The sequence below is a fragment of the Spea bombifrons genome, chromosome 12 (assembly GCF_027358695.1).
Source record: "Spea bombifrons isolate aSpeBom1 chromosome 12, aSpeBom1.2.pri, whole genome shotgun sequence".
Taxonomy (NCBI): Eukaryota; Metazoa; Chordata; class Amphibia; order Anura; family Pelobatidae; genus Spea; species Spea bombifrons.
The window spans coordinates 22,835,890-22,863,063 of NC_071098.1; the positions used below are offsets into that span (position 1 = coordinate 22,835,890).

Consider the following 27,174-nt stretch of genomic DNA (forward strand, 5'->3'; position numbering starts at 1 on the left):
ACATGTGTGTATCTTATAGTAAAAGCAAAATACTATAATATTTCCTAAAACTATATCCATATATATATATTGGTGAAGCCGCTAGTCCAGAACTGCAGGGTTTTATGATCCAATGTGTAAGCAAGTACTAGTAGGAAATAAATATTATGTTTGTGTTGATAATCCCTGATCTCATTATTAGTAGTTTTTTTTACAAGGTATTATGACAAAAGTATTGAAATTTAAGAAAATAACAATTTACCAGTAATGAAAGATCCAGTTGCCTTAAAATTCTCAATCAATTTTAAATAAGTTAGGGAGGGTCTGTAGTTTCTCCTACGAGGTATGATTACAGATATTTATACTACTTTCATAAATGTACATTAACTCATAGTCAGAATTCAGAATAATAACAAGAATCTAAAAACCGCGGTGACTACTTGTGTTTATTAGTCACCTAGACTAAAATGTCTCTAATTTTTTTGGCGTTTTTCCAGGGTAATCAATTTTATTCTAATCCGCTGTTAGGCTTGGTAGGATGAAATAATTCATTGTCTCCAAGGGTAGCTACAATCAAGCTCTTGTTGGTTTTGTGATGTCACCTTAAAACACTTTATTTTTGGGCATACATAGTAAACTCATGAAACTGATTGTGGACACTATGACACAGTAGTCTCAGAAATCTACCATATTAATTTTGTCATATACATTTCTACTGACTCTTAACACTAGACATTGATAATTAGCCCTTTATGTGTTTAGACAGTTCCTGCTCTCTAGTATTTTGGAGTACTGCCCTTCTGAGATTTATTTTTTTTCCAGCCTTTAAACCTTTGCTTTGATTTTTTTTATGATCTGCTTATTCTCTCAAGAGGTTTGACTTGTGTTCACCGACCTGTCATTTCTTGGAAGGATCACTCACTACTGTCCTTAGTTGCATCTCCTTCAAAAGATTCCTGGCACTGTTCTCCCACCGAGAAACACGCATAAAGCCCTCAAAAAGCAATCGTTTCTGTTCTTACTAGAGGCCTATTCCCATAACGTCAAATTATTTTGACGTGGTAGATAGATAACTATTTTGCCGTTAAGATGGATGATACACAGCATGTGCTTGCAGTGGGAAATTGTAATGAATTTCAATGCCTGTGAAGGAATTGCAGAATATACATCCCAGCACAGCAGCTGTAAAGGCATCTGGCCCAGACACCTGACTCGATATTTACATTTTATCCTCACTTATTTTCATCTTGGAAATGCATATTCAATTTTACAATTGAGAAACCCCAGCATTCTTGTCAGGGGCCTATTATGATCTTAAAATTCTACTTTTGAATTATAAAGACTAGTAGGATACGGAATTAAATATTATGGCATCATTAAGATAAAAACCTGCATTATCCATCATCTTGCCATTCTCATTATTATCTTTCACACAATCAATTATCAACATTATTTAATGAGGAATACTGGAAGCAGCAACATTTTTGCAGTTACTTTGGTTATAAATGATACACAGTATGTGATCGATGTACCTGGATAAAAGTCTGGTTTTTCGCCATAGCTTTGAATTTTTAATGAACATTTTTTTTTAAAAAGTTTCCGCATTTCCTCAATAACATTACATCTGCACATACTTAAGAAGCTGGAATATTTTTACAAAATTAATTGTAACTATGGGGTATTTCTGGGTATGATTTCTGTGAAAATTTATTTATGTTGCCTAAATCTGTACTGCAATAATAATTGCAAGCAAAAAATTTGATACATATATTTTTGTAGTATTCTTTTGTTGTTTTTGCCGAAAATCTCAACAGTACAGGTTTTATGAATTTCTAGTTTAAGTAAGAAACTAATTCTGAGAATATGTATGTAAAACATAGTCAGTACTATATTGCAAATAATATAGCAAGTCCGCCAACCACAAGATTTTTTCTAGAAGATAAAGCAGGAGCACTAATTTTTTTAGTATTTTGTCAGAGTTCAACACAGAACAGTTCATGTAGTTTTGCACTCTTATGTTGAGATCATGCAGATTGTTCCAGCTGCATGATCTCAACATAGAGTTGAAATAATACTTCTTGATTCTTACCAGGTGCACACATTGTGAATCAGAGGAACCAATTTTTTTTAACAGTCTGGAAATTTTGGATCTTAAAAAATGGCTCTTATAGTGGTCACAGGCAGGGCCGGTCCTAGACCAAGGCAAGAATATTCTCTTACGCATCCCCCATTCTTTTACATTGATGGCAATATTTTTAAAGCCTAGCAGGGGCAAGCTGTGAAGAAGCTATACAGAGTAAGGTGCAGAGCAATTATTTGTTATGCAGGGGCAGCTTAGCCAGGTACACATGGTGCATCAAACCCAAACACAGGAAATAATTGCTCTGCCCCTACTCTTTACAGCTTCTGTGCTCAGTGCTATGCTCCCTGCATGTCCATCTGTGCACCACCTTCCTGGCTCATACACTCTAACACTATATGCAAACATACACACCCCCACACACACATTCACTCTAACACTGTACACTGATACCCAACACAGTCTAACACTAAACCCATTCAAATACTGTACACTGACACTCATGCACACAAACACCACACACTGACACACATACACGGTTTAGTTTGTATACCATCATCCCCTAATATTAATTCTAACCGTATATACCGGCACACCCTTGTACACTGACACTCCCACACACGTTTATTTTAATCAGGGATAGGTATGGATGTGGTAAATGGCAGACATTTTCACAGTTGCTGGAATTAGCCTGCCCCTATACACACACACACACACACACACTCATACCCATACACACATACATATACATGCACACTCACCCTTGCTCTAACACAGAAACATCCTGGCTTACACTTGCTCTTGCAGCCACACACTTACTTGCCCTTAGCCACACTTGTCCTAAAACACACTTTCAAAACACACACTATCTCCTTTTTCTTGATTTTGTTTCTCCTCATCTCTCCCCTTCTCTCGTCATTCTCACTTTCATCCATCCTTCCCCTTTCTCTCCTTTTCTGTCTTCTTGATTGCGTGGTAAGAGCACAGGGTTTGTCACTACAGACATCATCTGTTCAGTTCTCTTTATCAGTGTGTGTGGCATCAGTGCTGAGCGCTAGGATATGACATCATATGCCAGTGATTGGCATCAGTCACTGGCACACAGACCTCACTATTCCTTCATTTTTGTCCAAATGGAGGAAGATCCATGATCTCCACAAATGGTCCTGCTCCTCCAGCAGCGAGTACCTCCCTGCTGCTGCCTTTGCGGCCTGGAACTAAGACCGGCCCTGGCCACAGGAATGGGAAATTCTTTGAAATCCATACTTCATGGGTGAATATTTTTTAGAGTTACACCTTTTAAGAAATTAAGAAAAATCTTTTAGAAGTTATTCCTGCATGGTGCTATGAAATAGTGCTATGAAAGCAACATTACTTGGCTTTCACCTTACACTTTACATACAGTATAGGCTTGTTATGGGTGCCAGTGACCAGTTTAAGCATTTGTTGTTTTAATGGTAATCTAACCATATCATGTTTTATTACATAACAATTATTGAGTATCAAAGGTAATTGTCATCGGCTTTGTTGAAATATGTACTTTAGTGGCACTTCAATAATTTGTTAGAATATCCCCATCTCTGATTATCTGCCATGCAAGAAACAAGAGTTTCTAGGAGTAAAAGAAAATGATTTAACTTAAAATATGTCTTAAAGTTGCTAAATTAAGCCATTAAGGTCACACAGCACTATTTCAGAAATATAACTTATTGGGCATAATTCAATTAACCTTCTAAAATGAAGAATTTTGCTGAAAAATCACACACTGAAATCATAAGCACAAGTAAGCATTTAAACTTCCTGAACTTAAAGCTCCCCAAAAACAATTGCTAACTTATAAAATGCAGGTACACATTTAAGGAGTGCTTATCATAAACTCAACACAGCATGCGCGGTTTTCATGTCCTTAACCACAATGACTTGAATAAATACCAAAAAACGAATTGCCTTTAGGGCACATTTTTGCCACGGCAGAAGCTTATCACAGTCAGTGTGGTACAGCCAGTAGTGCGAATGTCTGATAGGATTGATGTCTGAGGGAATACTTCTGAAGGTTGCATCCCAGGGATTGTTTAGTGTTATATGCATTCTTTCAATGACGGGTTTACTTTTAAGTGTGAGTAGTACTGCTTTTGGGAATACATTTCCTTGCTGTAGAAAGTGATCTGAAGACCATCTCAGTTAATATAGTGCGCAAATTTTACTAGGCATTAAGTGCATTATTAAAGAATATTCATTGATAATGATGTCACTACATATGACATCATTGTTTGTGTTTTTCCTCAAAGGTTTTTCTTTTAATTGTTATGATTTTTTATATATATATATTGTATGTATGTTTGAACATGAAGCCAAATATGAAGCGACTTGTATGTAATTTATGAAGTTGAGTCATATGTGTGGGAATCTCTTTTGTTATAAAAGTATTGGTGCACAGATTAACCTTATTTTTGTTTCACTATAATGTAATACACGGTTGTGAAGGAAACTAGAACATAGCAATGAAGTGGATGGCCTCTAAATGAATTATAAAATAATAAATGGCTAGGTCAAACTTTATCATATCTTATCAAAGAGAAGTTGATAATTACAATCCTAAAATGCACATTTTTACTTTTAATATGTATATCATTTGTTATCAAAATACTATAATGCAGAATTCAGAATGTATATCTTTTGGTTCCAAAACATAATCTTTTACTGGTAGAGAGGTTTAGGGCCCGTATCTTCCCCTACACCAGGAATTGGCAGCGACATGGCATAAAATGGCTCCTATCTCCATTCCAAGACTCGCATCATCACACGCATTGTACATTCATTCCTTCACACTCACTTACAATATCTTTATTTTGGGCCCACCTAAACAGGTGTGGTTTTCCTGTTTAACGTGTTGGTGTTAGAACCGTCCTTGCCCAGGGTGCCTGTGTTTGAGGCTGGACCTGTGACCGTGACGGTAACCCCGGAATCCTTGGGAAAGCAGTTGTGGAGCTGTAGAAAACTGTGATCCCCACGCTCTGTATTATATAAGCTGCTTACATTGGCCTTGGAGGTATCTCTTGACAATGTGTACATGGAGATGTCAGTGGATGGTATCCCTTTGACTCCAACAGGAGAAGTGTCCCTAGACTGAGAAGGCTCAGTGGAGCGTGAACTTGACCTGGAGCGTCGACGATACCGAAACCGGTAACTAGGTAGGCGAAGAATGGCTGAGGGGTTTTTTATTAGTTCTGTACGTGACTTACAGTGGGCTTCTCGATTTTTCTCAATGTAAATATTTACTGCAAGGACCCCAATCATCTCTGCAATGATGAAAGAAAGCCCCCCAAAGTAGAAGGACCAGCCGTATGAGTAATGACTTTTCTTTTCATCATCTCTCTTGGTTCCAGGATCTCCCGCATTTGCAGAAATGTAAACAATTACACCAATGATGTTGCTTAAACCTGCCATCAGAAGTGAGAGGATATAATTATACCGGGAAAGCTTTTAGATTTAATAGAACTGAACATTGATTGGAACACATTACATTAAGACAGAGAAACAATACAACTATTATTTACACATATTACTTATATCATAGGTGCTGCTAATATATAAGAAGATTAACCTGAGAGACATAGTAGCTACAGCAGCATCCAATAGAAAAAAAACTAACTACCATCGTCAATATCTCTTTTAATACCTATCTACTCCTGGTAACTCTTCAGTTTTGCCCTGGATGTTTTAGGTAGCACAGCTGATTGCCATACCTCTTGGTCTTCGATCTCTGGGTGGCAGAAATGATGCTTGGTTTTACTCACTTCTTACTTCTTTTGTAGCCTAACGGGACTGGTCCTTCTCCTCTCTTGATATGGGACTAGTTATGGTAATGTCTTCCTGATTTTAACTACAGTGGTGTATTGAATTCCCCCATCAAGCTTCTTGAATTTCTTGTCTATCTGAGCTAACATGAATCATCTTAGTTTCTATTTCTCTTAAACCTCACAAGCCGCCATTTAGCACACTATTCTTAATGTGTACTGTTTGGAAAATTGTCCACCTGGAACGATTTGTTACTGGATAAGCAGAGGTGGAGTTAACATTTGTAGTATATTCTATACATGCGTATAATTCAGAAAGAACACACATTTATGAAACCAGAAAGGTAAAGAGAGGCATTCATTACTTACCTGCAGCAACAAACAGAATTCCAGCCCCCAGTATGATATTACGCTTTGATTTGTAAACACGACTGGCAGCAACACATAGGCCCCCAAGTAAAAGGAGCATGGCACTGAGGATAGGGAAGATGCTTGAGGCACGGACAACACCTGGCACATAAGAAAAAGAGATGTGATTTAACAATAATTTCCATTCCAAGTTGGCATTCGCTTTTCACTATTGCCCAATCATATTTTCAGTCACAGGTATGTCATGAAAAGATGTCCATAGAGGACCAATGACGTTCCTGGTACATCGTGGGTAAAAAATTGCCCCACGTCACTGTCAACCTACAGCAAATACCCTGTACTTCCATGTATATAATTTGTGTGGGGACACTAAATGAGAAAGAGGGAAATAGCTAAAAATTTCTGGTCTTGTAGCAGAAAATAGTCCTGGTCCTTACGATCATAAATTAACACTTGCAGAGAGTCCAGTTGGTGCAAGTTGAAAAAGCAAGCAACTTGCAGATTTATTAACTCCCACTTTGCTTATGGTTGTCATTTAACTTGCATCCCCTCATCTACAACTCAAGAGCTGCATGGTGTTGGGATATTTGCATATTTGTGATTATTCACGTAGCTTTGCGAGTGTTAGGATGTATAGACATGTGACTGAAGTACAGCCAGTCCAAACAATCCACAACTTAACTGACCACTCAAACGTTTTAGTGGCTGGACCCCAAAGAGTCATCCTCAACAGACTAATTTGATAAAACTAAGCAGAAACAGCAGTGTACTAATGCATATTTTCATTTAAATAAAATGATATGAAGGTTGAATTATATTTTAATCAGGGTTTTTTCAAATACAAATTTTTTTGTGAATATATTACTATTGAGGTAAAGCAATGGTTAAAATAAGAGTGACTATTTTCATCATTTCTTTTTTCGTTTTACTTGACCTTGCCAATATTTACAACAAAGATGTTATCTATTGTAGCCATCCTCAAACCAAAAAGGATTTATGTATGAAGCCCAGGGCCTTACTATACAAAATTGCTTTTGTGATCAAAGCCAGCAATCATCACCCTGGATAATACAACAACAGCTTGATATTAAATTAATCTCAAATAATGTAGCTCAAATGTGATAAATAACCGATATACAAATGTATGTTATTTTGAAAAAGATTAGATAATGGAACCACTTTCATGTGAAGGTATATTGCTATATACAGGTTAGACCAGGGCTGTGCTGGGGCCTGTCCTAATTTAAAGCTGAGCTGACCTGCTGTAGCCGGGTCACGTAATGGAGCAAAGGGAGTTAAATACTAAACTATTTTTTAAGTTTTTTTTATTTTTATTAGCTTTCACGTGGGAAGGGTAAACAATGTTGGGCACCTATTTTTACACATTTTGATTTTTTTTTTACATTTATTATAATTTTTTTTTTTTTAACTTTTTGGACTGGAGATCCCTTTGGACTCTTTATTGACCTCAGGGATCTCTTTTACAACCAGGCAGTGCCCCTTATGATGTTGTGGTAGTGTTTATAAATGTATTTTTACAAAATATTTTTTAAGCAACTTGGTATACCATTTCCATCAGAGTATGGGGTATAAGGAGCTCCAAAAACATAAAAAGAACACGAAAGAAAGCAAACTATAGTGTAGTATATCAAAGCACCATTGGTAATTAAATAGGAGCATTTCCTATTACTGTTCTTTACTGACCTGTTTGTTATGTATCTTTTATCTTCTTTGTTATAAAAAATAAAAAGGAATTAAAAAAAAAAAAAAAATAGGAGCATTTCCAAAATGTGCCCTCATACTGCTCTGTGTTAAAGCTTGTGATTAAGATTTGTGTGGCTCTTTCGAATATAATACCACTTCCACATGTGTCTCAGGCAAAGCAAAGATGATCAGTGGTGTCAGTAAACCAGTAATATTTAAACAAAATGTAAAAAGTACCTCCAAGTTGCTATTACACACTACGCGTTTTACCCTTAAAAAATATCTCTGGGTTTCATCAAGGTGTGGCTCTGTCTCTGTTCTATAGTCTTTTTATAGTTCCATGATATTCATCCAGTCATTCTGTGTTGAAATATTGTTGTGTCATCACCTTGTGGCATTTCACGCAACACTTCTTAGTCTAAATCTCAGACGATGTCATCATCATCTTGCAGTAATTTACATTCATCCATCTTGACGTTAGGCATAATATCTCGATTGTATCTCAATTTATAATATTCACAGAATACCAATATGCTTTAAAGTATAATAAAACAACAACTTCCCAAAACAATTCAGAGAAATTGAAGTATCGTGCAATATATTATCTTAAAAATAAAAGACCCACTGTATTATTTACACACACATACTTACACACACATATACACACTCTAACACACACTAACACACTCCTCCTAACACACACTCATGCTACCACTCATACTTAAACATACACTTTAACATACATACATACATACATACCTTACCTTCTCTCTCACTCCCTCCCTCTCACAAATATATAAAAATATATAAACATAATATAAATGAGAGGTTTTGGTTATATGAATTGGCCAAAGCATAATTAAGCTCACCCGCCACGTCAAGGCACACTCTCAAAAACCTCTCATTTATATTATGTTTATATATTTTTTGCCAACTTTATTAGGGTAAGAAGCGCAGACAGTTTTTGTTTCTTGTATACATTGTACAGCCAATACACTGTTTCTTGCAGCATGCCCACACCTGTTTGGTAGGCCTCATATTATTCATTTGTATTATTTGAGCCTGTGACTAGCTTAGCGCACCGACATTTTTTCTTTTGCCTGGGGTATATTGCCATCACGCCCCCAGGGGCACCCCTGACTCCAGGCCTTGAGGGCTACAAACGAGCCAATATTTTTGGATTTCTGCGTTTTAGCACAGACATCAAAATACTAAATGACTTGTTTGGAGGCAAGGATACACAGAATGTCTGGTATGTTCCTTTCAAGCTCCGGAGTTAAAAAGCACTCTGCCCAGTTAATGTTGAAAACACTTTGCAATATGGAATAGTTTTTCACTATTCGCAGTTAAATAGCAAAAAAAAAACCTCTGAGGATGGTATGTGGAGATAGCATAAATAATCTTCAGACACACAAGGAATGAATTGAGCCTGTGCGGCATATTTTCAATTGCAGCAAAAGATTATAAATCAAAGGATATGTGATAAATCCACCTAAAACGATCTTTTCATGTTAATAACTTTAGAAAAAAATATCTTTATCTGATTTTCTCCAAGCAGTAATTTTAAAGTAAAAGGAAATAATAATTCTTTAAAGCTTCATTAAAAAAAATGAATATTTATTTTAAATATAATCATATACAAAGTAAAGTGTTTCAACACCGAGCTGGGCTTTGTGTTGTACTGTTCCAATAAACTGCTACTGCACATCTGGAGGTCCCCATAACAGTCCAGGCGTGGAAATTGGGATACCTGTGTTTGGGGTGCGGCTAGAGGTGGAAGGCGGCAGGAATGGGCCTGCAAAAGCGGGACAAAGGGGCAGCCATGCACGACAATGGGACATTACCCAAAAATCGGGGCTATTGCACAGAAACTGGCGTATATGGGAGGTGGTTTGGTTACATTCGCCACAAGATCACACTGAGCTGATTCTTTATAGAAATGCCAATGGAGTCCTGCTGATATTTATTACATTCCTTTCCACAGACCTAAATTATACAGGGCCACGGGGTCAATTGGGGAAATTACCATTGAGACGTTCCAGTGTTTACCATAAGGCAATAAGATAAGAAACTAGCATGCTTGTCTAGGTTGGATAACAGACATAGGCACCAGTAACATATTCTGGCCTAGGCCATGTGCGTGCCTGCTCAATGGGCCAGTTAGAGGGATCTTGGCAGAGCAGCATCTTAGCATAGAGCAGATGCCAGTACACTAAAATACTGGGATTTAAAAGTATCATTAAATACAGGGCCGGCCCAAGACATAGTGCCGCCTGGGGCGAAGTTTGAAATGACGCCCCCTCCCCCGCCGACGCAACTGCTCATTATCTACCCTTCCTCTCCCTACCTTCTCATTATCTACCCTATCTCTCCCCCTTTGTACTTCACTTACCTTCCAGAATTCCTGCGGCAAGAGTCTCCCTGCTCTGCCACGGTGCGCGCTGCTTCACTGCTGAGCGCCGGAAATGACGTCATATTCCAGCGCTCAGCATTACAAGCCGGCACCGAGACCGAGCTAGAGGGCTCGCAGAGGAGAGAGAGGGGCGAAAACTACTCGTCTTCAAAAGTGCTGCCTGGGGCAATTGCCCCACTCTGCAATATGGCAGGGCCGGCCCTGATTAAATAGCATTCATCTGTAAGGGACTGCACTTTTATTTAGATCTTTAAAATACACATTTTTAATGTTCACATTTTGGCAAAAAAAAAAACATTTTTTTTTAAGATTTTGTAAACATTAGGTTTTCATCTGTGACCTATAGCAGTGTAGGTGTATATGTTAAAGTAATGTGAAGACTCACAAAACAGGATTTTGGTGTGTGGAACGTGCTTTTATTTAAGTATCAGTGTTAGTACCAATGATAGGTATTTGATGCAAGACTCCATAGTGAATCTCAGTGCTGGTGTGCTGTTAAATCTGTACTGTTATCCCACATGTTTCTACTCTAGTTTGTTCTGGTCCCAGTCTCATTCTACTTCTACCCACGCACAAAACTCATGCTGCTAAAGGCAGTCCCTACAACAACATGCAACAAGATCAAACAAAGGATGTCTGCGGTCAGTCTTATGCAATTATTTACCATTAAATGTTGCATACAAGTTAGTTGATGTTTGATTTCAAATGAAGCCGTTTTTATGTGTTTCTCTGTAGCACCTATTACATGCCTTTGCTTATCTGCCCGTCACCTGCCGTCACAGTTTCACTGCTTGCCACCATAGCTAAGGTACCATCATATAAATGAGGGAGAGATGTATGGAAAGTACAGCATAGAGCCATGGATTTTCAATAAGAAAAAGCAGGCATGTGATTAGAAAACAGCTTTCCAAGAACTAAAAGGAAGGGCTAAAAAGGAAGGTCAATAAGGCTTCGGCACCGCTTCTCCAGTTCAACACCCGAGTCCTCTGGGTCACAGGAGCGGGGTCCTGACATGCCCCACTCCACACCTATTTCCCCCCTTAATGGGGATGTGTCATGAGTGGGAACGCCCAGTGACAGCAGCAGGTAGTCCTACCCACGTCCCAGGCTGCGGGTACCTGGAGCCAAAAAGTTTCCAGGTATGTCCATAGGGATTCCTGAAACAGATTGTGGAGATCGGTTTGACCAAGCACATCTCTTGCACGGAAACAAGCTAAGGCGGGGCAGATGCATTTTAAGGGACCACATAGTTATCCTATGCATATGTTGGCTGGAGTGGCCCTTTAAAAGAAAGGAAGCACAAAAAACTAATAATAATTTTAAATAAAATAAAAAATAATTTAGACAGAAAATTACTTACGTAGAAGATACTCAGCACTGTCGTGATCATAATCTGTGTCTTCTGGAAAGTGGTTTATTTTAACACACACACCTCTTTTTTGACCTAAATTTAAAAAAAAAAATCAAAAGAAGCTCAATATTTTAGCACACATACTTCATCTTTTTAACTTATTACAGAATGAGTCCTTTTGTTCCACCAGAAACGCAGGGTTTGGGTTTGTTTCCCATGGGCAGTGCATTGTTATTTGTTATTAAGGCTGATTATTTCACGGGTCCACTGTGGACCTGGCATGATTCTAAGCATGAACTAACCCAAGCATTTAATCAGACTATATGCCTGATGTGTAAAATGTAATCTGCATATCCCATTTACCATGTATGTTGCTATTATTATTATTTTAATAAGTAAAACATCCAATAAAACAATAGCATTGGCTGAAAAATGTGCCAGTCTATGTGAGCATTCATCATTAAAAGTGGTCACCACCATGATTCTTTGGAAATAGATAAGGTAGATGTTGATGAGTGGTGCTGACGTGAGTGAACTAGAGCTGCCGTGCTAAAATATCCTGATGACCCTTCTTCTGCTAAGTCCCAAAACAACCTTCAGGGTCAGATGAGGTACCATTATTGGCAGCACCTATGTAGGTAATTTCACAACTGATGAGCTTACTACATGGTAATACCAGGCTACATTATATTTGAGAAATTCAAGGATAGGAAATCTTCACCTGAATAGCTAAATAACTTTTATAACTACTCATTAAAAAAGATACTAACTGCACGTTTGTTGAGAAAATATTGACGAAAGCTCATCGTATTTTATCGCAAAGACAGTTTTTAGTCTACGCCATTCGTAATTAGTATTGGCCAGTGATTATTTAAGTACGAAATAAGGCTTGGCTGTTGTCTATGTCCATGTGATTCATGATTATTATATATATTTATTTACGCGGGGAAAATTAGACCCTTGACAAACATGCACGTTCAGGAATTACGATCATCCTATAATTCCCATTCCATGGTCAATTATGAAATGAAACTACTACCTTCTAAAACAGAAGAAAAGGGACAGTGGACATAGAGGTAGCACCGACTGAAATTCCTTTTCATCCACAACTGATGGATGTTTATATTTATAGATTGATACATTAAAATTGATGGTGTACATCAACAGAACAATTCAAGATTAATCAAAGTGCACCCAGCATCCCAATAAAACATAACAAAACAAGCTAAATAGAGATACCACACACACTCAAATTTAGATTACATTTTGTTATGGTTAAGCCAAAGCTTTTTAATGATCTTTGACCATGGAAGGTGAGTATTTTGGTGCTCAGGTTACCCCTAAAGCAGTTACAAACTGCATACAAGGCTCAGATGTTCACTTCTATAATTGCCTAAAGAACTTAATTTTGCCCTGACGAAGGCCTTGTATGGCCGAAACGTTGGTAGGATAAATATTTCCAATTATTTCATCTAAATTTGACTGTGCATGGTATCTCTATTTACCTTGTTTAATTCATATATGGGACCACACTTGTTCTATATATTTTATTAAAAAGTCCAATAAATTGGTTATCTGAAAAATGATAGTTTTTTACAGTAAAAGAACTAAATTGATCAACACTGACAAAATATAAAACGGTTCCCTTAGTGAGATGAAGGACAATGATCTTAGAAATTTGATCATTCTATATTCAACATTATTACATAAAATTTTACTTTTAAAAAATAGATTTAATGAAAACCACCATTGGTGCTGAAGGTTACCTAATTAATTATTCTTCTGGTTATTTATTATGTTTATGTTTACTCACGAGGGGATAAGATTGAAGTATGGGACTAGATACCTAAAGCTCTATCTACAAGGGGCAAATGCACCACCAGTGCGACTAATGCTCATTCTTCCAAATCATTCTTTGACCTTTTTGAGATCCTTGGAGTGGTCACTTTATTTATTTACATTTCTACTCTATTCAGAAGCTGGACTTTGATGATGTTCACTTCAGCCGAGTTGGCAGTGGAATTTCATTGAATTTAGCAGCCAGGCTTGATCTTTATAGGATCCCGAGAGGGCTAAGTTGGGCCTAAGATAATTTTACTGATAATATTATGTGGTATTAATTTGTATGTTTTCCATCAAAGAATGAGAACCACACTGAAGATCATTCTTTAGTTGCTTAAAAACACACAGAGCATCACTGAACACCATTGGATATTGTATAATTTTCCTATAAGGCTATTTAACCTTTTTAGGCCAAATCAAATATAAAGTTAAAATATATATAATATTCATACTACATTATAGAAAGACAAATACAAACACACAGTGCTTTTCTTTGGTCTTGAATGAGAAATAATCAAATATCTCCCAGATAATAATAAGTATAGTTACCTTCCAAGCAACAGATTCTCCACAGGCCAGAGTGAGTCAACCCTCCTGGATCCTTCTTATCTTTCATTAGTATTTCCTCACTGGATATATTAGTGGTATTACAAATGAAGGCTCTGGCATAAAGCCAGTAATCTGTTCCTATGGCGATTGTCATAAGCCCAAATGCAGCAAAAGCTCCCACTGTGGTCAGAAGAATCTGAACCCCTTTCTCACACCACACCATTCTGCCTTCATTCCACCTCTTCCACGACTCCAGGGTGACAGGTTGGGGTGGTTGCTGAATTACACAAAGAAATTGGTTTGAAGTGGACGAAGCCCCTGGTCGTCTTCTTTGTTCAGCAATGTGATCTTTGGTTCCTTCTACCTTTGTTCGTTTTGAGTTTTGATGTCAACAGAAGCTTAGATGTTTTTGCCACAGGATAACAGGCGCGACTGGCTCACCCAAGATTATCTTCTCAACAAGCCTCAGAGTTTGTTCCATTGACTATTTAGGCTTAGGTTCATGTGTTTGAGTATCAATTATTGGAGAATAGCATTGGCATCACAAAAACCTGAGTGCAAAAGAAAAATATAGTGTCATAAAGAATGTTTACTGGTTCTCTTCACCTTAGACATCACGCTGGAATGCATGCAGAGACCTGTCCTCTTTATTTTATAAAAATCAATTTATCTCTCAGCCATTGAATCAGCTTATACAGAACCACTCTGTCAATATAGAAAAAGAGATGTTACTAACTAAAATATTTATTGGCTGAAAAACATGTAATAGTAGAAGAAATAAATGTGCACAATCTGGTTTGGAATTGGGTCTGCATATTTTATTGCTTCCAATATTTTTTATAAAAAACATTTCACAAAAATTGTTATAAGTCAAATTCCTACTTCACTAAATAATTTGTTCACCGCCATTGTCCTTAAGGATTTAATAATGGTAGTTGTATGACCAATCCTAGCATTACTAACAATACTAACAATAACCATGATAACAATGGTGAAAATAATTTTAAAAAATACCAGCAAGAAGACATTACCCATGAGGTTTGTGAATGTTATGAGCAACTTTCCTATTTGACCCCACTATACCAATCCTGCACACCCAGAATGTCTACAGCCAAACTAAGTGCAGACTGAATGTAACACATATCGGCGTATTGTGGCCTAGGCTGACTAGGTGTTAGGTCCATGTCCCGGTCCCCGTCTCAAAGCACTCAGCTATACTGCTGCTCGATGAGACAGTTACAAGGCGATCTCTGATCTGCCCACTTACACTATGGAGGGTCATGGCGAGTCAATACAGCCTCCATATGATGTATTACAAGAGTATGACATCATATCTCAGTGCTCTGCAGTGAGCATGGCAGTGGTGGTGAAGGGGACAGGGTGTGCTGCTCGGAGTCAGGCCTTGGGCATCACCCAAGGTAAATGCACAACCAGAGACGGCCTTAGGTGTTCTGGCGCCCTGTGCGGACTACTCCTCTGGCGCCCCCCCATCCGAAAAAATGAAAGGAATAAAAACTTGTAACAAAACCCCAATCACTATAGACTACGCCAAACATTGATGTGGTGTAGGCCTACCACTTCATTGTCTGGCTTAGGGATGCACCGAAACGAATTCTGGACTGAAACCGAAAGTGCAGCATTTACCTGGCCAAAACCGAATATGACCCCACCACACCATAAAGAAATCTAACACTTTTATTTAAAGTAAGTAACACACCAAAATAGGACAAAACAATTAAATAACAATATTATATATATATATATATATGATTAACAGCAATCACATTCCTATCATGCCCAGGCATACCCAGATTCCAGGATGTACTCGCAGACTTGGCATGATAGGAGTATGATTGCCCTATCTACCCCTTCTCACTCCCTTCTGCCCTATCTACCCCTTCTCACTCCCTTCTCCCTATCTACCCCCTTTCCCCTGCCTCACTCCCTTCTCCCTATCTACCCCCTCCTAACTATCTAGCCTTTCTCTCTTTGAAGTTCACTTTCCTTTCAGGAGTCCTGCGGTGGGGGTGCAAGGCCTCTGCCTCCCAGCTCTGCCACTGTATGGAACAGAGTGATGGGAGTTATGATGTACTTTTAGAGCATAATTAGATCATGAAAAAGACATTGGAAATGGTACAGAATAACACCCATCACTCTCACACACTTACCAATCCACACATATACTAATCCACACATATACCAATCCACACGTATACCAATCCACACATACACCAATCCACACGTATACCGATCCACACGTATACCAATCCACACGTATACCAATCCACACGTATACCAATCCACACGTATACCAATCCACACACATACCAATCCACACATATACACTAATCCACACATATATACCAATCCACACACATACCAATCCACACATACTAATCCACACATACTAATCAACACATACTAATCCACACGTATACCAATCCACACGTACACTAATCCACACATATACCAATCCACACATATATACAAATCCAAACATATATACCAATCCACACACATATATACCAATCCACACATATATACCAATCCACACATATACACCAATCCAAACATATACACCAATCCACACATATATACCAATCCACACATATACACCAATCCACACATATACACCAATCCACACATACACCAATCCACACATATACTCATGCACACATATACTAATCCACACACACATACACCAATCCACTCTCACTCTCACTGAATGCTTTCCTACCTTTCCTCTTTTCTCCTTACAGCTTCTTTTCCTCCTCTTCGCTCCTCTTCTTCAGTTCTTCTGTCCTCTCTGTCTTCTTCCGGGTCAGAGGGCACGGACAGCGGTGGGCGCGGCTTCAGTGATCTGACCGGCGCACAGCAGCTGTTGCCGCGCGGATCACAAGGGAGCGATATCGGAGGTCTTTAACAGACCTCCGGCACCCTTGAGCGATTTTAAGCCGGGTTCAAGGGAGATCCTTGAACCGGCTTAAAATCACTCAAGGGAGCCGGAGGTCTGTTAAAGACCTCCGATACCGCTCCCTTGCGAGCCTGCTCCTCCAGCGGCGGACATTACTGTCCCCACTGATGAGCGGCACCCGGTGCGGACCGCCCCCCCCCCAGGTACGCTACTGGAGGCAGCGGACCCCGCGGCGGCGGCGGACCCCGCGGCGGCGCCCCCTGGAGTGTGGCGCCCTGTGCGGTCGCACAGGTCGCACACCCCAAAGGCCGGCCCTGTGCACAACACACTATACAGATTGGGCAGGATACATCTGGCTGTTGTAAAACAAGAGCAAATCAAGGCTGTTCAAATGAGAGGAACAAATAGATCAAGAAACCGACATTGGCTCATGTAGCAGTCGGCATCCAAATTGCTACTTTACAGCGCATTGCTAATTAGCAAGGTGCATTGGATTTTCAATAATGTGAAAGCAGCGTAACCTATTTCTCACTGTTATTTGAAACTTGCTTCTAACAAAACACATTAATAGCTTTTCCATTTTAAAGCTACACACCCACTTCATCAATTTCAGTTGCTTTACCGAAAATTAAGCAAGCCAAAGCCATCTGTTTTGTTGTGATTTTGCATCTCCCATCCACAGGGCCGGCCCAAGACAAAATGCCGCCTGGGGCGAAGTTTAAAATGAGAGAGGGGCGCCAAGCGGGTACTGACAACTTGGTAAGATAAAACCACTCAGCGCCCCTCTCTCTCTTCTCGCCTTTAAAAAAAAAAAAAAAAAAAAGGGCTTGGGGAGGCAAAGTGCCGCCCCTTCAAAAGTGCCGCCTGGAGCGGTTGCCCCACTCGGCTCCATTGTCGGGCCGGCACTGCCCATCCATGTGTACAGGTCAATGGTCTTTGCTTCCGCTAAGAAATTCATGAATTCATAATACAGACACCTGAAGACTAGAATTAATTAGTTAGGTGTAGCTGCCATGTTTAAATAGCCAGCAAATCCAATCATGTTTGTGGTAGAGCACAGTAAGTTGAACTGTTGATGTCAACAGCATTAAGTATGAAACATTAAATGGAGCATCCCTTTAATGTGACGATGAATATGTAGTAGTAGTAGTGACTATTCCCATTGCTCTGACCGAAAAATGTACTTTTTGACTATAAAAGTAAAAACCCACAATTTTCCATGTTTCTTCCTTCCTAAGTTTTGAACCTGAGGTCTCTTTCCACTGAAGTTTTTTTGGCCTTATTATGTGGCTGCTCTTAATGACCCTGTCCTATGTTCTACTTTAAGGGGGCAGCCGCTGTCCCAGGCGCTGGTACCGTTCGCACCGATTCAAGCATGAATGTTCCCACTGTCAAGGAGCCCACCCAGTAGTATGATGTTTTAACAAGGGAAAAGAAGCAGGTACCAGGCTGGGCGCCAAGCAGAGCCGGCCTTAGGTGTTGTGGCGCCCTGTGCGGACTACTCCTCTGGCGCCCCCCCTCACTACCCCCCCCTCTCTGCCCCTTCAAACTACCCGCCCTCTCTGTCCCTTTAAACTACCCCCCCTCAAACTACCCCTCCCCTCTGCCCCTTCAAACTACCCCTCCCCTCTGCCCCTTCAAACTACCCCCCCTGCCCCTTCAAACTACCCCCCCCTCTGCCCCTTCAAACTACCCCCCCTCTGCCCCTTCAAACTACCCCCCCCTCTGCCCCTTCAAACTACCCCCCCACTTACCTTGTTGCCGGAGTCCTGCGGTAAGAGCGGGAGGCATCCGTCTTCTCGCTCTGCCGGCATTTCATGTTGAGCGCCGGTATAGTCCGGCGCTCAACATGAGATGCTGGCACCGCGACGGAGTCACGGAGAGTAAGGGACGCCGAGCGGTTGCCGAGAACTTCACGAGCAACCGCTCGGCGCCCCTGACCGGGACTTAGATTAAAGCATCGTTTTTTTTTTTTAAACTTTATTTAACATCAATGATGTTAAATAAAGTTTAAAAAAAAAACAAAAAAAAAAACGATGCTTTAATCTAAGTCCCGGTCAGGCGCCCCTGCAACCATGGCGCCCTGTGCGGTCGCACAGGTCGCACACCCCTAAGGCCGGCCCTGGCGCCAAGGATGTTGCAGGCGAGGGCACCCGCGAGGGTGTTAAAGATGTGCCCTTGACTTGTAGATACAGCAATAGGCGTGATGTTCTGCTGCTTGAAGATAACTTTAGTAAGGGCTTTTTGATACGTTTTGTTCCTTCTGACAAGGTGTTGCTGATAACTTGCGCTCAGTTTTATAACCCTTCCCTTAAACCTTTTTCTCACCCCTACAGTTCTTTTTATAAATAAACTTTTTTATTGAAAGATGAAATGCGCTGTAAATCGACCATAAGTACACAGGTAATGTGAATAGATGTTACAGTGCCAAACAAGGTGTGTAATGCATGAAGATAAACATAGATTAAAGCACAGAAACCACAGAACCATCACGATGCTGGCATTGAGCGGTGTCCCATTCAAAAGGTCCCCCAGAGATTGGGATTGGAAAGTGCAGCGTAATCCCGAGATTTATATAAAATATCAAGAGATATTTTATTCACTGCCTCCTTTCAGTATAATGTGCTTGGAAACCCGCTGTTAGCATGTGTACATACACCCTCAATAAGGCAGACACTCATCGCTGCATGACATCGCAAACAGCAGATTTGTAACCCACTTGAGTTTCTCATTAAAACATTGCTTGCATGGTATGGAGGCAGGTCATTAAAGCATGCAATTTCCTTACTAATTCCTCCTTAATTTGTACCCGGTCCTTTAACCGCTCCCCATTACAGCTTTATTTTACACCAACTAGACAAAGTAAAAACTTTATCTTAACTATTTGAACAATGTAATATAAAACATTATAAACATTACCAAGATCAAATCAAATACTCTATTACAACAAGACATTATAATAGAGCCCTTAGTGCTTTTAACATAAGAGAGGGCTCTGATCCTGGCAGTCTATGGCAAGTCTGTGCCTCTGCTGGCTCGCACCTTCGTTGCTGAGCACATGGACAAATGGTGTCACATGCCAGGGCTCAATATCCGCTGGCAGCATGCAACATCATGGAGGCAACAAAGCCTCAGTCCTCATGCTCCTACATTATGGGCTGGTTGGTGGAAATCTTTGACCTACTCAAGAAACCTTGGAACACCATCAGCAATGTAGTGGTGCCAGGGTACAGTGCACCCCCCTGTACAAATCCTTGAATGTACCCCTGCATGACATAATGGGCTGGTTGGAGGAGATCTTTGACCTACTCAAGAAACCTTGGAACACCATCAGCAATCTAGTGGCGCCTGGGTACAGTGCACCACGTTCACCCCCTGTACAAATCCTTAAATGTACCCCTGCATTAAATTATGGACTGGTTGGAGGAGATCTTTGACCTACTCAAGAAACCTTGGAACACCATCAGCAATGGGTACAGTGCAGCCCCCTGTAAAAATCCTTGAATGTACCCCTGCATGAAATTGAGCTACACCTATTGCCTTTTTTTCCACAGTTTTTTACATTTTTTTACAACCTTTTAGAAGTGTTATAGAAGTGGTTTAGAAGACCGGACGTATAAATGGAGTTTTAGACAGATGTCCAAAATCAAAAGGTAGAAGTATTTATATTTCAGATATGCCCATGTGATGGGGAAAGATGGTAACACAACCTAATGCCAATTTATTTATTTATGTTATAATGTTAAAATAAGATTGAGAAAATCGTCACCCACGTCAGCAGAGTGATCTGTACTGACGCTGTATTTGACAGCGGTCGAGAAGCCCATCTACTACGGCCATTTTTATTTCTGTAAAAACCCTACACCTTATTAGGTCCTTGATCTTGTCTTATATTCAGGATAGCCTTAGGCCTATCCCATACATGTTTACATTCCCTTGCTGTCATAATAAATATATAAGACTGTAAAAACTTAGTATTATGAATAAATGGATTAACTCATTTGTTCTATTTTAGTTTTAAAAATAAAATCCAAATTGAGAACGTTAGCAATAGAGAATGTTTTTTTTTTAACAATTTTCCCTAAGATCTTCAAAAAAATTGACATAAATCAGACTTATCTCATGTTCTACATGATGCCAAATTGACCCATTTAGCTTGATTATGTTAAGATCTTTGAAAAAAAGCATGTAATTTCTCAGATCTTATTCAAGCACACAGGTTTTATCCTATAAGAGCTTTTTTTCTGGAACAAAGTTCTGCTTTTTGACATTTTCCCATTTTACTCCTATTTTTTCAGATGGCTGTGATACCACATTCCAAAATCCTTGTGCCTGTTACACGTATTTATTGTTCACTTTGCATAATAGGATAATGTCACTGTTATGTTTCATAGCTATAATATATTCTTAAATCTCCAAGACGCCATATTCCCGGTTGTATTAAAATAAAAGTGAACCATTTTGTATTCTTTTGATTGTTATGTTTTAACATTCCTCAGTCCTAAACCTTGCCCTGTATATCAGCTTTAATATCTCATCACAGATTGTGTCCGCGTCGGTTCTGCTTTTCATGAACTTTATACGGTTATATGACATAACATTGCTGCAAAACAGCTTATCACAGAGCATTAAAGCTCCCGGTGGGTATTTTTTTCACAGCCTTTAGATGTCTACAGAAAGTCAAGATCACTGTGATATCGTATGGGGGGGGGAGAGTATTCCTGTTCAAAGAACAGCATTGGTATATGATATATATCACCTCCCCTTGCAGATGCTGTTTCCATTCTTCTACGTTACAAAGACTGTTCTCTTTTTTGGCTCGCTCTTTACACCTAGCTCAATTGTCACTTCAAGAACTGTATTTTATAATAAAAAAAACAAAAACACTAGCAAGACTGTTATGTGTTGTGTGAAATTCCACTGGCTAAACAGCCAAACGTGTCACACCATTACTATCAGACACATGCAATAGCAGAAAATACCATCACACCCGACAATCGGCATCATTATGCAACAATGGAGTGGACTTTATCCACATTTGAAAGTCACCTTCCATCCATCTCCCCTCGCTGCCTCCTTTCTGGATAGGAAACCCACTTGTTTCCTAGTCACACTCATCATGGTATGTCATGGTATGACATCATAAAACAGATTTGTAATCAGGCAGAATTTCACATTAAAACATTGTTTGCATGGTATGGAGACAGCTCACTAAAGCATACAACATTTGTACCTTTGCTGGTCCTCTAACTGCTACCTACCAATGTAAAAACTCCATCTTAATGATTTTAACAGAATAAACATAACACATTATAAACATTACCAATATAAAACCAAATACTTGAAGCTATAACAATAAGACATTATGATAGATCCCTTAGTGCTTTTAGCATAACAGAGGGGTCTCGTCCTGGAAATCTACGGCAGGTGTGTGCTACAATGGAGCAGACTATATCCAATGCGGAAAGTCAGTTTGAGAAGATAGGGGCTGCCTTTGCAGCCATTAGTGCGACCCACACGGTCACTGCTGAGCTTCACTACAAAGCCAAAGAGACACCTCTGAGAGCCTACACCTCTGCAAAACTTCCAGCAATGGAAAAATAAAGTCAGTTGGTTTTACCGATTTAGTTTCTGGTTCCGTTTTGTCCAACCATTTTAAACCTGATTTGATTCAAGGTTCCATTTGGTCTTAAAAGAGTCCTAACTGAACTATGAGTATGGTCATGTTATTGTGTACCACACACAGTTCATAACCATTTTTATTAATGGGCTGTATTTCAAACTTGAGTGCAGACAGTATCTAGTAACTTTGATTATATAATTGTTACATTTTATAATTTAACCCTTTATACTGCAATTGTGAAATGAATAGTTGTGTTCTTTTTAACAGCTGGAGGCCACTTGACTCATCTCCAGGGACTGTGGCTTTGTTTGTGCGTCCAAATCATCTGTCCTATGTGCACCCCATACCGAGAAATTACAAGTCTGGATCTTTAATATGCGTGTTATGGCTAGAAAGGGCTGGGAAATGGTTACAGATGCAAGCACGACCATAGATACCAAAACTCATAAGTCATTTTTTCAATAGCACCACTATTGAATTGGATTCTTATGATACTTGGATTGGAACTACCGTTATAGCTAATAAACCCTGTAGCAATAGAATCAGTCAGATATAGTCCCTTCACCCTCAACATTTACATCTTCGTTTCTAACAACACGAAAGTCCCTTTTCTTGAAGGTCATTGTGACCAGACCAATTTCACGCTTCATAAGATGTCTTGTTTAAAGATTAAAATGTCTAAGTATTGGCATCAGTTCTTGCAACTACTTGGACATAATCAATGAGTGAGTCATAAGAGTTCACAGCGCTAAATAAGAAAATTTAACCCCTGAATGGCTATGTTACCATTAACATTCCTAATTGAATGTTGCATTATGCCAACTATATTTATTTTAATTTCAATCACAAAAAGGACAATTATTAGCATTTAATAATTTATAAGGGGTTGATACTTTAAGATCTCTTAAACCCCACATTTTGAAGGAAGGAGACAGGTAATGCAAGGGAATTTAATGTATCAATTTTTTTGACATTTTTATGCAGCAGGTAAATGTTACATTACAGGTAATATACATATTGCATCATACAGGTGCATCATAGCAGGAAAAACTGACCCAATTGTTCTCATACTGTCACACCACCAGTCTTCCTGTAGAACATCAAAAGCTAGATGCTTGAAAACTGAATTTGTGCACATTTTCAACCATAAAAATGTAAAACTATATTTATTATTGACACATGATTGACATTCTAACATTCTAGATAAAAGAGAATTATAAAGAATGCAACCAATACTGCTGGTCACTTGTAAAGAAGCCACAGTAAGCAACTCCAGGTATATGGCAACTACACCCTCTATATTTTGACTAATTTCTGAGTAAATGATTGAATGAATGTAAAAGTTTGGGTGCAGAAATGGCACAGGCAGGCTGTTAAGGGGGCAGAGATGGCACAGGGAGGCTGTTTGGGCACACAGATGAGCTTTTTGGGGACAAAGATAGCACAGATATGTTTGGGAGAACAGATGCTCAGACAAGTTGTTTGAGGGCAAAGGTGGCACTGTGGGACATGTTGCTTGTGAAGTTGGGGTACCCTGGGGCAGTTTAGGGGCAGCGGGCTGTTTAGGGGGAGAGGTGGCACAGGCAGGCCATTTAGTGGCATAGATGGTACATGATGGCTATTTAGGGGCAAAGATGGCACAGGCAGGATTTTTACAGCAAAAGTGGCACAGGCAGGCTGTTTAGGGATAGAGGTGGCACAGGCAGGCTGTTTGGGGTCATAGGTGACATTGTGGGAAATGTTGCTTGTGAAGTTGGGGTGACCCAGAGGTATTTGTGCACCCAAGTCATCTAGTTTTGCCTGTGGTTTGGTGTGTGGGCAGATGAGCTCGACTGTCCAATAACATATATATGGAGCTAGTGTCCAATACTTCCAGGGCTGCTTTTCATTGCCAGTCCTGTCCTGCTCAGTTCCCTGCCAGGATGATATGCTATACTACTGCTGCTACCTCAATAACCGTGCCTCAGGGTAGGTTACTTAATTAATCCTCTGATGCCCTGTACTGTGATTCTCAGGAGGGCAGACACTTTAAAGGGTCAAATGCTACCAGACATGTTATGGCACACCATGTGTAAAAGCATGCAGAGCCATAATTACGGCTCTTGGTGCATGGGACAGGGTCAGAGGCCTCTCCTCATGCTCACGTCACATCCACTTCTGGAAGTGGGAGGGGGTTCCTAATGGCTCAAGGGCACCCTAGGGCACCTGTCCCCTCTTTAACAGAGTAACTATCAAATGTGATATTAAATTTTACATTTACTAACTTGGATGCCTCCCCAACATTCATTCAGGCTACTGGTGTTTAAAGTGCTTAATGGTTTGGCAATGCAGCAAAATTAGGCCGCAATGTAATACATCTAAAAAATAGTTTATGAACCAAAAGAAAAATGTCACGTAATATTAACTGAAAACCATAGGGTTGTTCCAAATACATACCATATGGCATTTGTGTTTGTGCTCTAAGAATGTCGGCTCTCCAATTCTCACCACATAAGCAATGGAGAATCCTATCCCACAGCATTTGGTTCTACATTTATCAAACTAGCAGTATTCCTATCATAATTCTCATTCTACGACTCTAGCATCGCCCTTTTTCCAAATGTTTCCTCGCATTTTGCTGCCTGACATGCTCTAGTGGGATTTCTGGTGAGACAAACTGGTTCTAAATGCTTTATTATTATAGTGTTGGCCGTTATTGATTTTTTTAATTTATGGCAATTCATCTATTACAGAATAATGCCTCTTAGGTTACAAATAATGTTGCTAAAAGATGGTGATTCCTTAAAATAGTTAAGTCGGAGTCTACTAATGCTAAGTCATATATACTATATAATAATAATAATAAATAATACCTCCCTTACAGACAGAACACAAAAAGAACACAATTGCTTGTTTTTTAGTTTAGAAATGTATTAATATGTAAAAAAAAAAAAAAAATCCAAAATAAATAGAAATAGAACCCATCTCTGAAGTAGTAGTTTAATTTAAAAAATCTTACTTTTAACACAGTTTCATGTCTGTTTTGGACATCTGACTTAAGTACGAAGTAAGAAAGAAAATCCATATTTCTTTTGTGCCTCTGTTTGCTTCAGAACAATTTAACCATTATTCCTGGCAAAAAATCTCTAAAATAAATGTGAAACTGAATATTCTGCACTTTTTTCTACAATCGGGCTTGAAATGGGGCAGTGAACCTTCGAAGAAACCAAAAATGTACTTTATAAACAGTTTTTAGTCACGTTAGCAATTGTTCTAGAATAGAACTGGTATGGACTATTATATAATGTTTTCAGGCTGCTGCATACTAGCCATTGGTATGTATTCTAGCTCTGTGATTTTAGTCCATTCTACTAGACAAACAACCAAACTCCTGACGCCTCAGCCAGCCATACACTTTCGCTAATTAACATCTTTGGAGGAAGGAGTAATTTTATGTATTTACCTTGCAGTTCCACACATGGCCACTAGAGTGTCTATTGTAACAAAGAGGTAAGGCAGTGACTGGTTATACCTGACTGCATCCTTTAGTGGTCTAACAATGGGATTTCTCTGCCTTCCCATTAGATATACAGCATGTTGTCTTCCGAATGTCACTTGGGCCTCTGTATTGTTAACCAAAGCCAGAGTTCCAAAGGTGTTCCAGCCCTGTGTGACGGGACTCTTGAAACCTATATGACTGGGTCAAAGCCATCAAAAACCATCCACAATATCATATGGTAGTTTCTTCTGTCCCTCTTGACCCATTTCTTGCCATCAATAAAACACTAGTCCGGAACCGCATTTCTGCTCATCTATAGCTACTGTGATCCTTCTAATTTGAAATCTGTGATCAACCATCTATCCCACCCATCTCCAAACAATGATGTATCAGGTTAATATCCTTATCCTCCTCTGCTCATCCAGCCTGGAACAATACTTCATTGGAATCCTATCTTATCATGAATGTAAATTATCCACAACTCTCTCTATAAGGGTGCCCCACATCTCACAGCCACATAAATGTAAATGTCTGTCCTCCAAAGTTAACTTGAATGCAGCAATGTGTTAATGCTGATCCCAACCCTAGGCCTGACCTAGCCCCCATCCCCAGCTACCTCTGGACTTTTTTCCACAGCCAACATTCGTTAGTAAAAAGCTCTGGAATATGACATCATATCCGGGTGCTACGGCTATGAAAGATACTTATAGTCCCCTATAAAGTAACTTAGTATGACTGATTAGAAATCTCCCTTGTAGCTAACCAGTTGATCAGTGTTGCACCATGACCCTGCTCACCCTACAAGCCGGCCTGCCCCCAGTTTTACTGCAGAGGGGCTGCTGCCTACCAGACCTACCACCCTAGACCACAACACGTCACCGCTCAGAGGTCACAATATTTTATATTTAAAATGTATCATTTACCAGCACCGCTGGTGCCAATGTGACCTCTAATTAATATTCTAAGCAGTTCTCTCGCAGCCGTGGTCACACACAGTTGGTTCTTGGGTAAAGAATAGAGGAGCCATACGGCCGTAGACCTTAGGAAATGTTCTCATAAATCTTCTAATAATCTC

At 39.5% G+C, this 27,174-nt stretch overlaps 1 protein-coding gene across 1 annotated transcript in view; it reads right to left on the reverse strand.

Annotated features, from left to right (window-relative positions):
* Window positions 1–4,503: 4,503 nt before the first annotated feature.
* The window catches only part of CACNG8 (calcium voltage-gated channel auxiliary subunit gamma 8), a 28,072-nt gene continuing 5,401 nt past the window's right edge, over window positions 4,504–27,174 (reverse strand). Inside the window, exons 2-5 of the mRNA XM_053452418.1 lie at window positions 14,085–14,635; window positions 11,703–11,786; window positions 6,226–6,366; window positions 4,504–5,499 (exon numbers count right to left, since the gene is read on the reverse strand). Of these exons, the coding sequence (XP_053308393.1) occupies window positions 4,919–5,499; window positions 6,226–6,366; window positions 11,703–11,786; window positions 14,085–14,307 (1,029 nt within the window). The 5' untranslated portion in view covers window positions 14,308–14,635 and the 3' untranslated portion in view covers window positions 4,504–4,918. The remainder of the gene's footprint in view (window positions 5,500–6,225; window positions 6,367–11,702; window positions 11,787–14,084; window positions 14,636–27,174) is intronic.